Consider the following 16,092-nt stretch of genomic DNA (forward strand, 5'->3'; position numbering starts at 1 on the left):
CTCCTGCCGATTTTAAGGGGTGTGAGGGCATATAAGGAAGGAGACATTCTTTCAAGTATCCTGGTCCCAAGCCATTTAGGGCTTTATAGGATAATATCAGCACCTTGAATTGGGCCTGGACTTCATTTGGGAGCCAGTGGAGCTCATAGAGGACCAGTGTTATATGGGAATAATGTTGTTCTAGAAGGAGTGTTCCTATTTTGGCTTCATAACAGCTACTCTTCCAAGCAAGCCATTCTACTCTTTTTTGCCCCACTCTAGATCCATGTTTCATTTCACCTGTATTCTTGGGCTACTGATCATGCCTAATGCTTGTTGGATTGTTCTTCCTTTTTTACTGATTCTTTTATCCCATTAGAGTTTGCATTTTTTTTTTTTGAACTTCAGCCAAAACTGAATACTAAACACCCCATGAAGGAAAAAAATTATCCCTAATTTTCTTCTGCCTGAACATCAGTGATATAAAATAAGCCTAGGTTCAAAATACCTTGGCCCATTCATCTCTCAGATAACCTCCCTCACAGCTTGGGTGCCAGCTTTCAAACTAGACTGTATAATTGTGCCTTTAAAGCAGTTTGATCTGTATCAGTTAGGTAGTGGTGAATAGTTATTTCTTGAGAAGCATCTGCTGTTTAGTGTTGGAGCAGAATTGTTTTGGGGTTTTTTTTGTAAGGTGGCAAATAATGTTTTTTCCACTTTGAAGAACATGAAAGATGATCTCATGTTTGCCCTTCAGAATGCCTTCCAAGGAAGGTGGAGTACAAACGTGATCATAGTGGGAATATTGGGGCTCGCTTAAGCACACTTCCTGAATCAAAATATTCCCTGCTATTCCTCTACTATACTCTTAATTTCTTGATTGGGTGTAATTTATTTTTGCAATGTATTTCATCAACAGAATTCTTATTTTGGGAAAACTCAATAACCTAGTAAAGGAATGGATACGTGAAATCAGTGAAATTAAGGTAAAAATGTCTTTATCCTTGTAGATTTACTTTGAGACTTGTTTCATTGGTTCAAGACTGGTTAGCAGTCTTGCATCCCACATGTTGGTGGATTTCCAACTCCGGTCATTGCAATTCAGCATGGCCAAACAGCAGGATTGATGGGAGTTGTATGTCAGCTTCATCTGGGTTCCAGGGATAGGAATCATTACAACCAGAACTGAATCTGGAACTTGGAAGTGACTGTATTTGGCACTTAGTAGTTGACATCAGTGGTGAATCCTGTTTGTGATCCTGTAATTCACTAATTCCCCAAATAGCTTCTTAGCAGGTAAGGAGCCAAATATTGGCTTCATACGACTTTTCATTAGAGTATATAGAAGTCATTTTCTTGTTGTAGATGAATACGTGTTTCACCAATCTTGAGCAGCCTAGAGTTTCTCTATAAATGAATGAAATGCTGTTTGAACTTATGGTGGCACTTGTATATGTATCAGTGATATGGGTTCTCTGAAAAAAGTAGAACTGGAAATTTTTCCAGTAAATGTTTGAATGCTCAAAATAATATCTGATTTAGTATGATTGTTGATTCAGTTTATTCCCCAACACAAGTTCCCCTTCAGTATGCAGACAAAATACCTCAAGTTTAGTGGACAGAACTAACAGTATAATCCATGTGAATTTATGTTTAGGATCAAAAGTTGTCCCTAAAACTACAAAATATTTGAACTGAACTACTTGCTTAGGGGGAAATTAAGTTAACCACACAGTTTTTTCAATGTGATAGTCAAACACATCCAAAACTATGTAGAAATTATTTTATTGGAATATTTGTAAAAAGTAAGGACAGTATTATATACTTCCTTGAGGTGTTTGTTTATTCTTAACAAAAAAAACCCTTTTAGAGTAGATATGCAAAGAGCACTGCTTTTCTCTTATAGGAAGAGGTAACTGCTGAGGTAACTGTAATACCTCCAAACTCACTTTATCTGTACTGCTTATTGGTTCCATTTCAGTTTGGGAAAAAATCTGGATGTAGGTCTGTGGTCACAGGCTGAGGAACTGGGGCAGGAGGGTGATCTTACACTTATTTCCTGCTTGTGGGATCCTGTGAGCAATTGGTTGGCCACCGTGTGGACAGAATGCTGGATTAGATGGACTCTTGGTCAGATCCAGCACAGTTCTCCTTATGTTCTTCAGTGAAACAAGCAATCACAGTCTTAAGTGTCAATTTGCCTTTAGTTAGTAATAGAAGAATGTTAGCAGTGGGAGCAGATATATCACATCTGCAGATACAGACCCTGCCAGGAGCCAGCTGTCTTTTGCATAGAAAGAGATTATTCTTAAGAAAAGTACCTTATTTTCAGTTTCTTCATGGCCAGTGGAGTGCTAGAGTTGTCAGTGTTGCCTTAGATGAAGAACTTATGGAAGTTCATATTTTATATTGAGCCTATCTAACACGATAGATTATAGTATAGTATCTCAGACAACTCTGCATGAACACATACCTATATGGCATGAAGAAATTTCTACCTCAGGTTGCACAAATATACACAAGCCCAGTATGCGTGTCCTGTGTGACTGCTGAGTAGCAAATGTTTCTGTTCAAGTAAATCTCATGATTGCTTAGCAATAATAAGCAGGTAACTTTGTCCGGTTCTTGCTGATCAGTATGCCATAACTAAAGTGGCTGCCTGTGAAACTGAAAGCTAGCTTCTATTATTTGATTTCACTATTTTAGTACTGTGTTATTTATAACAATTTAAATCTTGTGTTTGTTTCCTTTAGAATCTTCCACAGTCTGTAATAGAAAACGTTGGAGGAAAAATTTTTACATTTGGGTCATATAGATTAGGTGTACATACAAAAGGTAATGTGTCTCAGAGTTGTATATAACTATTAACACCTTAATCCCTAGTGGGTAGCTAATATGAGTTATAAAAATAAGACAGTAACCATCAAAGGATCTGATAAAACCTTCCCTGATATTCCATTGCACATAGAATAAATAATTTGCTTGGGCAGAAGCCTTTTCCTTGCACAAATATTTTTAAATAAGAATGTTCACCAGAAGTTGCTAACAGCAACTAATATCTGAATATAGCCATATTTCCGCTGCACAGTGACATGGCGCACTTACCCATGGATGCCATTTAGGCAGCACTGCAACTATGTTAAAAATTGTAGCTATGCATTTGCTCACTTCTGTAGTGCACTACTTGTGAAATGCAGCCTGAAGATAACATGGTGTGAAAGCATGGTGTGAAACAGCATAAGGAGCTCATACTAAATTGAGGAATATACCTCACAGTTGGCTGGTTTTTGCTTATCAGTGATGCAATCTGTTCTGAGGGATTAGTTTAAAGATCAAAATAAGGTTAGCCATTTTAAAAGTCAATTGCCTAACGGATGTGAGGGTGATCTGGCTGCAACATCTGTCACCCCATTGATCACCAGGGTTGATTCAGCTGATCTGGCTGGCTTGGTGGATGTCCCCTTCTTCCCCTATCACTCCATGTGTGTCCCTCCCAAAGTTGTGTGCTCAGTGGAAGAAGACAGCCATCCCAGATAGAAGCAGTGTACCATTCTCTGGCCAAGAGTATATGGTAGCTGCACTCCCCTATTGGAACCTCCAAACAAGCCCTCAGTTCCAATCCAAGGGCACATAACTTAATGGGAACTTAATTGTAGTACAAAGCTGCAAGTGGTCCAGGTACCTCAGTAGATTTCCTTTAACTAGTGCAGAGATAGCTGTTTGGTGCTTCTTGACTGAAACTCTTGTATCTGCCTTCTATGATATTCCAGTGTTTTTGTTGCAAAGCAGTCACTTAAAAATATTTTCAACCTTGTGCGTTCTGGCCTAACAGGACTGTATAGGATGGCGCAGTGCTTCAGTAGTTGGTAAGGTTTGTCAGAAACCAGCATTATGGATTGTCTTTCTTAGTATCACTTGTATACTCTGAATTTACCCTAATTCTCTATTACTATATTGCATTTAATTATATGAAATAAACCATGGCTTTGTTGCTGATGCATCATAATCCCCTTATTTACTATTTATTTATTTAGAATTTTTGTATGCCGTCCCATCACATAGCCTCGGGACGGCTTACATAAAATAAACACACACAATACAAATAATACAAATAAAATCCAGGTTCACCCTGGCTGCAAATTAAAACCTCTAGATGATATTAAAAGTTATTAAAATATTGTTTAAATAAAAAGGTCTTAGCCTGGCGCCGAAAAACAAATAACGATGGCACCAGGCAGACCTCTCTGGGGAGCATTCCATAGGCAGGGTGCCACCGCAGAGAAAGCCCTCCTCCGGGTACTTTGCCTCCTAATGTCTTTCACGGAGGGTTCCCGGAGGAGAGCCTCTGCTGCCGATCTCGGGGCAGGAGGGCAAATATGGAAGAAGGCTTTCCTTTAGGTATCCAGGTCCCAAGCCGTTAAGGGGTTTGTAGATGATAACCAGCACCTTGAATTGAACCTGGACTTCGATGGGAAGCTAGTGAAGCTGGTAGAGAACTGGGATTATGTGAGAGTAATGCCCAGTCCCCGTCAGCAACCTGGCTGCTCTATTTTGCACCATCTGAAGTATCCGGACTGTCTTTAAGGGCAGCCCCACGTAGAGCGTGTTACAGAAATCCAGTCGGGAAGTAACCAATGCATGTGTCACTGTTGCTAGGCAATCATCCTCCAGGTAGGGATGCAGCTGGTGGATTAACCGAAGCTGAAGGAAAGCGCTCCTCGCCACCACAGTCACTTGAGCTTCCAAAGACAGCTCTGGGTCGAGGAACACTTCCAAGCTGCAGACGCTGTCCTTTAGAGGGAGTGCAACCCCATTCAGGACAAGGTCCAAGTCACCTACCCAGGAGCTTGAACCACCCACCAACAGGACCTCCGTCTTGTCTGGATTGAGTTTCAGTTTATTGGCCCTCATCCAGCCCATTACCTCGGCCAGGCACCGGTTCAGTACAGCCACTGCCTCACCTGGATTGGTTGAAAAAGAGAGGTAGAGCTGGGTATCATCAGCGTACTGATGATTCCGCAGCCCACACCTCCGGATGACCTCTCCCAGCGGTTTCATGTAGATGTTGAATAGCACGGGGGACAAAATGGACCCCTGCGGTACTCCATGGCATAGCTGCCATGGCGCAGAGCCATAGTCCCCCAGCACCACCTTCTGGAATCAGCTGTCGAGGTAGGAGCGGAACCACTGCCAGGCAGTGCCTCCTACTCCCAGTCCTGCTAGCCTATCCAGAAGGATACCATGATTGATGGTATTGAAAGCTGCTGAGAGGTCTAGGAGGACCAACAGGGATGCACTTCCCCTGTCTCTCCCTGCACAGGTCATCATACAGTGCGACCAAGGCAGATTCCGTACCGTACCCGGGTCTGAAGCCAGACTGAAATGGGTCCAGATAATCAGTTTCATCCAAGAGTACCTGGAGTTGTCCCACTACCACCTGTTCCAACACCTTGCCCAAAAACAGGATGTTGGCCACCGGTCTATAATTGGCAGCCATCTCTGGATCCAGGGACGCCTTCTTTAGGACCAGCCTGACTACTGCCTCCTTTAGAGAGGCTGGCACCCGGCCGTCCCCCAGAGAGGCGTTGATGATCTCCAGGATCCAGGCACCAATCCCGTGTTTGGCTTTGGTCAGTAGCCACGACAGGCAAGGATCAAGAAAACAGGTGGTGGGATGTACTTGTCCAAGCATCTTGTCCACCTCATCAGGCCGCAATAACTGAAACTCATCCAATAATATCTAACCAGACGGAGACATTGGCACCTTCCCTAGAGGATCTGAATCACTAGTGGAATCCAACTCGTGATGAATCTGAGCGATGTTCTCCTTAAAGTGCTGGGCGAAGTCATCACAGCGGGCCATCGAGGGTGGTACAGGATCTTTCTTAGGGCCTGGATGTACCAGCCCATGTACCACCTGAAAGAGCTCCACTGGATGGCCCTGTGAGGAAGCAGTGGAAGTGGAGAAGAATTTCTCCTTCGCTGCCCTCACCACCACAGCATAGGCTCGATAATGAGCTCGTAAGCATGTTTGGTCAGATTCATCCCGTGATTTCCTCCACCTATGCTCTAGATGTCTCCCGACCCGCTTCATCGCCCGTAATTCAGGTGTATACCAAGGGGATGAACAGGCTCTGCTGGACAGAAGAGGACACTTAGGAGCGATCATGTCAATAGCTCTGGCCATTTCCTCATTCCACAGTTCAACCAGAGCATCAACAGGAGTGCCAGCTTTATCAACCGGAAACTCCCCCAGAGCCTTCAGGAATCCATCTGGATCCATCCGGCTCTGAGGGTGGACCAACACAGTAGGGTCTGCACCCTCACAGAGGGAAAGGCCAGCATCGAGCTCAAACCTCACGAGGAAGTGATCTGACCATGACAGGGGAGTCAGACATACATTGCTCACCCTCAGATCACCCTCTTCCTGTCCCGTCGAGAAAACCAGGTCCAGTGTGTGTCCACATTCATGGGTTGGGCCTGTGACATGTTGAGACAGCCCCATGGCCGTCATGGAGACCATGAAGTCCTGAGCTGCCCCGGTCAGAACAGTCTCGGCATGGAGATTGAAGTCCCCCAGGACCAACATCCCGGGAGTCTTCAACACCAGGTCCGAGACGATCTCTGTCAGCTCAGGCAGGGAGACTGTTGGGCAGAAGGGTGCACGGTTCACCAACAGAATCCCCAATCTATCTCGGTTGCCAACACCAGATAAAGGCACTCTAGACCTGGTCTTGAGAGAACAGGAAGCCCCGCAAGGGAAATTGAAGCTCGATAGATTAAAGCGACCCCCCCCCCCGGGTGTGGTTGGTGCTGGACCAGATACCCGGGCGGGCACAGCTGAGGAACACATCCCCCTTCTCTCCCGCCCAGATCTCTCTAATGCAAGCCAGGTTGGCCCCCTCATCCACAATTAAGTCGTGGATGAGGGATGTTTTATTATGGACCGACCTGGCATTAAGCAACAGCACCGTCAGGGCCTGAGGGACAGTTGATAAGCATACCCGGAACCTTCCAGTTGGTGGAATAACCAGAAGGGGGAACAGGTGTCAACCATCTGTCCCTCCTTTTTCTGTGCCGACACGTTAAACCCCCAACGCCATATTGACCATTGCCCAAAAGTAGCATTGCCCATAGTAGCAGCCAGACATGAATCCATTAAAACAGTTATTCAAATACAATTAAAATTCAATAAAATACAATAAAATCCTCCAACCCACCCAATTACAAAAGCCCACCCACACAGAGTCTATGGCCAGCCCAGTCCCTACAGGGTCCTGAACAGTCCCTAGTGGCATCAACGACCTTGGGCCGTCGCCCTGAGGCGGCTGGTTGGGCCGTCGCCCTGAGGCGGCTGGCTGTGGCCAGCGAGTTGAGTTAATGGCACGGCTCCTCCCCTTACTATCTGTCTGCAGTAGGCATAGATAAAGTATAAAGGTCTCAGAAAGCTTTTGTCTAGCTTATTTTTTTCTCCCTGCTACTACAACAGAAACTGTCGCTTGCCTAGTTATATAAAACATGGCCTTGACACACCAAACACAGTGAGATGTAATACCTGATTCAAGTTATTATTGTGTATTATCAGGGTGATTGGATCATCTGCAGTTCTTCCCTGTCTTCACATAATGCATACTTGGGAGACTCACAGTAGGCCAGTGTATATCTGCTCAAAAATCTAGTTAAGTTCATTGAAGCTTATTCCCAGGTAACTGGAAAAAGGTTTGGAGCTTGAAGCTATTATATGGTATACAGTAAAATGCCCATCTTCTAAAAAGCCATAAACTGTTAATTATCCTTGAGTTACTGTCACTTTAGTGAACACTATCATTTTAGTAGTAGTGGTGGTAGTGATAGGAAAATATACATACTACTTTACACAGAGGTATCAGAATAGAGAATATAAAATACATGCTGTCTGTCACAAGTGGAATCTAATAGTATTTTTATTGAAAGAGTCATAGGTTTGCTTCCAAACATAATTAAATGTCAGAAATACACACTTCTTGAGCAGTTGTCAATCCTGGTAATGGATTTCCAAATTATTGTGTTGGAGTTCCACTTCAGTTAAAAATCATTCCAGTAAAATTTAAAATAACCTTTTTTCCCATGTGATATTCAAATAATGAAATATTTGTTATATCGGGAGCTTAAATTAGGACTAGCAATTTTTCATTACAATGAGTTCAGAACTAAAATAGCTAGTTTGAGTCTTGTTTAAACTGATTTGTTATAGATTTTGGTGAGCAACTGATAGCTGGATTAGAGTTGCTGCTTCCATATGGCAAATTTTGATGTGAAAGTTACATGAAATTAAACTTTCAACGTACATTGAAAGTATGTTGTACATTGTACATTTCAACATACTATATAAACTTGTTAGGCATTGTATTTATTTGTTACATTGATGTAAACTTCCCAGAGAGCTTTGGCTGTTGGGTAGTATGGAAATGAACAGATTTGTATTAAAAGGTAGCAATTACTTCTATTGTATTTTTATGATAAGCTTTATATGCAATCTAATGTTTATGGATGTTTGTTTTAGGTGCTGATATTGATGCATTGTGTGTGGCACCAAGACATGTGGACAGGAGTGATTTTTTCACCTCATTTTATGAAAAACTGAAACTACAGGAAGAAGTAAAAGACTTACGGGTATGCAGGTTCTTCTACTAAGAATCCTTTATATCACATAAAAAACTTATAAACAACATAAATCCCCCAAAATGATATGCTAATTGTACACTGAGAACTAACTTATTTATAGGTATTTTTAAAAAGAGGTAATGCTAGTTTTGAAGATGCTAAAAGCTTGTCATATATATCTAAGACTTGGCATAGTTTATGTTTTTATACTAAAATTCAGTTTCTATAGCAATAGCATACTGCAGTAAATTGATTATCTCAGAATCAGTGTTTGGAAAGGTCTAGCAAGCCATCTGACCTAGCCTCTTAAATAGTTGAGGTTTCTGAGTATATCTTGCACAAATGCCCCTCATTGCAAAATATTTGTTTTTTAGGCTGTTGAAGAAGCATTTGTTCCTGTTATCAAGCTATGTTTTGATGGAATAGAGGTAAGAGAAAATTAGACAGACTCACTCCCATAACACACATTGCATAATCTACACTTTAGAAAAACCTGGTCCTAAAAGGCCAGGTAACACTTGCGCACTGCTCTCATTCTCATGTATAGGCCATCCTCACTCAGGAGAGTCATTTGTATGAATGTGTGGCACACTGGAAAAAGCGACTACATGTGACATAAATTGTAGCATATACAGAGATAGCTCCTACATAGAGCTATTGCTTCATACAAGTGCTACTTGAGTTCATCATAGTTTTTTGCTGCTTCAGAATGTTGAAGCAGGGTTATTGGCAGTGTTAAAGAACATTAATGAATAAATGCAGTTGTACTTGCTGTACTAGATTAATAGCACCAAGCATGCTGAAATGTTTGTCCAGATTGTCAATTGTAGGCTTACTTAATCCACAATAGATTGTGACGTCCATCTGCCCTTTGCACTATTCAAGCCATGGGGGTAAGGCACCTTGGCTTGCCACATTAGATGGCAAGGGTGGTTTATGCAAAACTTAAACAGTCCTCACCCATCCCTTGTATAGTCCATGGGTTATGTGCTGGTTGTTTAGCCCTCACATATGCCACCTCCCTCTCCAGGTTCACATTATAAGATAATCCACAGAAGAATAATGACCATGTAAACTGGCCCAGTGACCAGGCTTACACAAAATTGCAGTCCATATTGAAGGTGGGAATGCATAGTCAGCACAAATGGATTTTGTGTAGTCATGTGATGGCTAAAAGACTGATGTTACAACATTAGAAAGATGTATATCTTATAATGCGCTCCCCAGAGAGGTCCGCCTGGCGCCGTCGTTATTTGTTTTTCGGCGCCAGGCTAAGACCTTTTTATTTAAGCAACATTTTAAATGCTAAATACAATTGAATTTTATCTGGCCAGGGCGGCTTATTTTATAATGTGAGTTTTAATTAAGATTATTTTATATGGATTTTAACTTGTTTTATCTATGTTGTAAGCCGCCCCGAGGCTTCGGCGAATGGGGCGGCATAAAAATGTTTTAATAAATAAATAAATAAATAAATAAATAAAATAAAAATAATGCAGTGAGCAAAAGACTTGAGAATGATTTCAGCATCTGAATGGATGGTACATAGGCACCATTTGTGAATGCTTGCTTTTGTAGATACCTGGTCTATTTTAGATATGTTTTTGTTCCCTTTTTATGTTTTGTTAAACTCTTACAATGGAAAAATAATTTTTGAAAGGTTGAGTTTGGATTCTCATTGAACAATGTGTTGTATCGTGCTAACAAATCGTAAGTTGTTAAGTATGAACAACCAAAAGTTCACAACTCAAGAACGAAGCGTGTTTTATGAGCAACCATGGCTGATTCCACATAACTCAGCAACCAGTGTGTCAACAACAATGCACACTCAGCTGTGTTACCTGAGCCCAGCCACTGACAGTGCAACTGCCAGGCGTGTGTTTTATATTCTAATAAGCATAACATATCTTTAAACTCCCTGGCTATACAGGTTGAAGGAAATTTTATTATACAGTGGCACTGGAAATTCCTAAAATAATTCCAGTTTTTTGCTGTGTTCTTACACTGAGTGACTTGCATAGCTTCATGGAGAACTTATTTCCTTCTTTATTTTTACTTATTTAGATTGATATCTTGTTTGCTCGATTAGCGCTACAGACTATTCCTGAAGACCTAGACCTTCGAGATGATAGCCTTCTTAAAAATCTAGACATTAGATGCATACGAAGTCTTAATGGTAAGTATGTTATAATTTGATTTGGAAACTTTTAGTACAATTGAGAAGAAAGGTTTTCAATACTTTGCATGCCATCTGTTTTAGAATTGCATATTAATCATTCAGATAAAATCTGATGGATTCATACTTAGTTATACTAAGACTAATTTAAGTGCTGCTGATTTAAACAGGATACCCTACGCCTGGATGCAGCTCACCGATAAAGTAATGATTGTTAAACACAATGATTGTTTATTACTACACTAAGCTGTTTAGACTGCTAATTTTATTATTTTTTCACGCTGTAAGAAACTGAAGTTTCTTAATCAGGACAATTATGAAAGAGTTTATTTAGTATTGGGTCTCAGTTGTTTTAAGTATAGAACAGATTTAGGGTAGGTTAATCCAGCACTCTGTTTTTTTCTTAATGTGGCTTGAGGCAAGCATACATATTCTTCTATGTAATGGCAGTTCTTTCATTCAGATATGAAGTAAGTGAATGTAATATTGCAATAGTTTGTAATGGGAGTGAAATATGGGCATAAACAATCATTTATACTAATGGCTACCTTGTAGTGTGAAAACTTAATAACAGCGGAGATTCAGAGCCGTGCTTAACTCCACTCCTATTTTCACATCCTATCCAAGAGAGTAATGGACAGTTGGGCAACAGATGGCAGGAATGTATTGGTAGGGAATATAACTGGAGAACATGCGAAAGTGGTAGATAACTATGTGATGAATCACAGGTGTGCACAAGATTTTTGCAGCCTTTTGTTTTATGGATAGGGTGCATTTTTCATTGCCTTGAGGTGGTAGTAAATTTTCAGTAAATGAAAGATAAGCTACAGGAAACAAACTTAAGCTTCAAGATTTTGTGACTTTTTGTTCTGTCTTTCCTATATGCTTTATGTCTGAATAGAATCATTCAGCTGGTTTGTGTGATCTTGATAGCTAAGTAGGTAATACAAAGCCTAAGATTGATGTTATTAAAATGTGTGCAATTCAGTACAAAGCTCTGATTTGGCAACTTTTTATATTCAGTCCATTTGTATTTCGCATTTTGGAGAAAATGCTTTAAAATCTAATACGAAATCCGTCAGCTAGTTCTCAGAATTGAATGCTCAGTCTCTGGCCCACTTGGAAGGAAAACAAATTAGATGCAAAATTGTTCTTCAAAGAAAAGAAAAATAAGGTAATAAATTGCTAAGGTTTCCCAGTATTGTATAATGTGTCATCATTAGAATTAATGACAAAAAATATATTTTCTTTCTTTTAGGTTGCAGGGTAACCGATGAAATTCTCCATCTAGTACCAAACATTGACAATTTCAGGTTAACACTGAGAGCTATCAAACTGTGGGCCAAAAGTAAGTGGAGTTTTACAAAACATACTTTTTAAAAGATGTTGCATTACAGCTAAATTAAAATGACTAACAATGTTTGTCTTTTTTTTCCTTCTTCAACAACAGGGCACAACATCTATTCCAATATATTAGGTTTCCTTGGTGGAGTTTCCTGGGCTATGCTAGTAGCAAGAACTTGCCAGCTTTATCCAAATGCAATAGCATCAACTCTTGTACATAAATTTTTCTTGGTATTTTCTAAATGGTATGTCTCTTTAGATTACACTAAAATAAAATTTATTATAGACCCTGAATTTTAGTGTTGTTTCTATGGCATTCCTTCAGATGGTAACAGGTTTTAAGAGGTGCATTTATTTATTAACCATCCTCCCAAGGAATTGCAAGACACTTCGGCAGGCATGGGCAACTGTCAGGTCTTATTTTATAGCTTTCCATACAGAGCTGCTGCTTATTTTTTTGTAAGCATTTAAAAGCAAACATGTGATCTCTTGAGCTGTGATCTCTTGATTTGTAGTTCCATCCATTTTAGTGATTAACTGGGTGGAGAGCCACAGAAGGTACAACATACATACCTAGCCTAAATAGCACGGTCTAGTGAAGTGGGGACCGTAATGGTAAATGAATAGGCCACAGAAATTGCTGGTCCATGCATGTTGTGTTTCCTTTGCTCGTGTTTCATAGAATAACTGAGATGCTTGATGGTGATCTGACTGCAGGTATTTTGTGTAATGGGAAATACTTCCAGATCCTCAAGTATTTATTTATTTATTTGTTTGTTTAGGAAGCTGCTATGCTGCCCCATTTGCTGAAGCCTTGGGGCGACTTACAACAATAAATAAAGAATAACAATATAAAACAATATAATATAATTGGAGACGTCCTGGCCATAAAAATAAAATAAATAAATAATATTAACAAAATGGCGTTTAAATAAAAAGTAGGGAGTTTTAGCATATACTTTCATATAGACGTGATACCTTAAACATGCAGAGTGTTTTGCACAAACCATACTAGCTATTCTTCACCAATATCCGAAATGTTTTTGAACCCTTTGAACATTTAATATCAGTAATATTAATTTGCTGAATTGGATTAATAGTAACTCTTGTCATATAACTCTTTATTAAGCTTATTCTTCACATCTAGTAGCTTCATAGCTCCTCTATTCTTGTTTAGTTTTCCCTAGACAGCTGTGCATTTTTCCCTAGTTTGATTTCTCTGGAAAGAGCTTGCTTGGCTTTTTCAGAGCTGTATGGGTCAGAAAAATAGAATTAAGGCTTTTTATGAAATATTACATACATGTACTATTGATTTATAGAAGGGTCCATACATCTGGTTGTTCAGCCTGGCCAAATATTTCAAAGGCACAACAAATAGGTAATGTGGTATATGGGAAACATATCCTACCATGCAGCTTTTTAAAAATAGTGTTCTTAAAGAGCAGGATGAAAGTAGCATTTAAAACTAGGTAATTTAAAAGAGAAAAATACTTTGTAGTAGTGCTGGGGTCAATCTGCACATTACAGCAGCTTCTAAGCTGAGTCTCTTGTGAGGGAAGGGTTTAATTTACAGCAGGGATGGAGAGCATGTCAACCTCCAGATGATGTTGGACTGGAGTTCCAGTCATATTCAATACTGACTACTTTAAGTAGGGCTGATGGGAGTGGCAGTCCACTCATTTTTGGAGGACTACACATTCTTCACCCAGCTTAACTCCTCACATGCATTGGCCAAATACTGTGGTCTGTACCACCAGAATACTTCACTGACTTCAAATTCTTCTCAGAGTTCATTGTAAATGTTAAAATATTTGCCATAAATAATAGTAGCAAGCAGTCTCAAAATGTGATCCAAGAATGGTTGAAGATAAATGGTTTTAAAAATGTAGCATTTGCCAGATTGTTTTGAAAATTGTTGGTACTGACTGAAACAAAATTCATTCCGTAATAGCAAACTAGAGTCGGCAGTTATCTCCTTTGAAAGGAAACTTTGTCTGATGCTGGATCTGGTGTATGAAATGAAGGCTCACATTCAAACGTGCTTTCTTGCTTGATTGTTATAAGTGCTTTTCTTACTCAGTGCTACAATCTCTCTAAACAGGGAATGGCCAAATCCAGTGCTATTGAAACAGCCAGAAGAATGCAATCTTAATTTGCCTGTTTGGGACCCAAGGGTTAGTGTATTATTTTTTCCCCCTATAAGATCAAACTGTTAAGTAAAACAAACTGCTTAAGCCCTAGGAAAACAGTTTTTGTTAGAAATTCAAAAACCTAGTTAGACTTACAGCACCTCTATTTATAAAATGTAGAATGTGGCTTAGTTTTTCCCCAAATTAAAGCACAATCTGAAAATTCACTGAAAATTCCTAAATGCTCTGACTTGAAATGTGAATATACTTCAGCTTAGAGATTGTACAAATTCCCTCAGCATTTGATTTCCTTGATACCGTTAAGTGTAGATGACTACTAGCAGACTAGAAATAAGCTTCTGAATTGACCCAGTAGTGCACTTACATCACAGATATCCACTGTAAGCAGCTACTAATACTGAAGAAAAAATAGCATGGTGTTTGTAATTCTGTCCAGTTATTCTTTTAGAAAGTTCAGAGAGGCTTTCGTGGAACTCCCAGTGATCTTCTGTTCAGCATTGATTAGGTCTATATCTCCTCAGTTTCAGCAGTGCTGTAGGATTATCTGCTCTTGAACAATTCGCTGGGCTCATACTTAGGGTATTATTCTCCCCATTACATGTGGCTTTCTCAGTTGAATTCTGGGCTTGCAGAAACCCAGCTGGATATAAGTCTTGTGACTACAGGGAGTACTTGGAATCGGAGCCCGTTGGTTGACCAACACAAGCAAAATTCATGTATATGAAGAGACTGTACAGTTTTTGTATTTAGTTAAGAGCTTACTTTAATAAAAGCCCACATCAAATGTTATGATTGTTTACCATTCCTCTTGCCTTGTCACCCTTTGGCATATGAACAGTATGGAATACAAGCCCTTTGTACTAAAGTAGCTAAACAGAACAATGTAAGGGAACAGTAGGGTTTCAACTTTAAACATTGCAACTTTAAAAGTATTGAAATGCATCTGCACTTTTCTTTCCTTCCTTCCTCGTTTCCTTCCTTCCTCGTTTCCTTCCTTCATCAGACATACTGTTCTAAATAAAGGTTATGTTGAACACATTTGGTCCTGTTGGGTGCCTAGTCTTTCTTTTTAATTGGCTTTTCTTGACAAATATACTACAGGAATAAATCGTACCATATATTACAAATGGGTTTCAGACAGCAAAGTGCCTGGTCTCAAAAGTTGCTCAGGAATCTGAGGTGTTGCTCCAGACACATGATCATAGGCAGACTAGCTTTAGGTTCACTTGCAATTGGAAAACAGCTCTTAATTTTGATTTCTCAAAGCCGACTAAACTTCCATTCGCCACTCTTTGAATTTGAAGTAAATATATATCAACTTACTGACATTATCCACTAGTGGTATTTAAAATAAAGATAGTAATGATTTAAAATTGGTCACACATTTCTTATCAATATAAAATTTCATAAGCAACATTGGGAGTTTTTCAATGGACAGATCCAAATTTTTTGCCTTGAATGTGCTTGAAGAAAACTGATTGGCTGTTGTTATGTATAGGTAAACCCCAGTGATAGGTACCATCTTATGCCTATAATTACACCAGCATACCCCCAGCAGAACTCTACCTACAATGTGTCCGTTTCTACACGTATGGTCATGGTTGAAGAATTTAAGCAAGGTAAGTAAATCTGAACATCTATTCCTGAAAGAATTAAAATATTTTGCCCTAGGTTATATGTGCTCTATACTGATGACCTGAATGCAGACAGTCTGCTAATGTTTATATAAGTCTTTTGTGAATCTCATGGTTTTCCTAAATACGAAGTTTTTGTAAGAATGTTTTCTAATAGACTGGAAAA

The 16,092-nt window shown here is 39.7% G+C and overlaps 1 protein-coding gene across 1 annotated transcript in view; it reads left to right on the forward strand.

Annotated features, from left to right (window-relative positions):
* Positions 1-16,092, forward strand: part of PAPOLA (poly(A) polymerase alpha) — a 76,300-nt gene that overhangs the window by 32,034 nt on the left and 28,174 nt on the right. Inside the window, exons 4-12 of the mRNA XM_044437160.1 lie at positions 899-965; positions 2,733-2,814; positions 8,522-8,631; positions 8,997-9,050; positions 10,687-10,798; positions 12,057-12,146; positions 12,249-12,387; positions 14,244-14,316; positions 15,791-15,911. Coding sequence (XP_044293095.1) covers positions 899-965; positions 2,733-2,814; positions 8,522-8,631; positions 8,997-9,050; positions 10,687-10,798; positions 12,057-12,146; positions 12,249-12,387; positions 14,244-14,316; positions 15,791-15,911 — 848 coding nt within the window. The remainder of the gene's footprint in view (positions 1-898; positions 966-2,732; positions 2,815-8,521; positions 8,632-8,996; positions 9,051-10,686; positions 10,799-12,056; positions 12,147-12,248; positions 12,388-14,243; positions 14,317-15,790; positions 15,912-16,092) is intronic.

This window comes from Varanus komodoensis, unplaced genomic scaffold (assembly GCF_004798865.1).
Source record: "Varanus komodoensis strain SLA01 unplaced genomic scaffold, ASM479886v1 scaffold3, whole genome shotgun sequence".
Taxonomy (NCBI): Eukaryota; Metazoa; Chordata; class Lepidosauria; order Squamata; family Varanidae; genus Varanus; species Varanus komodoensis.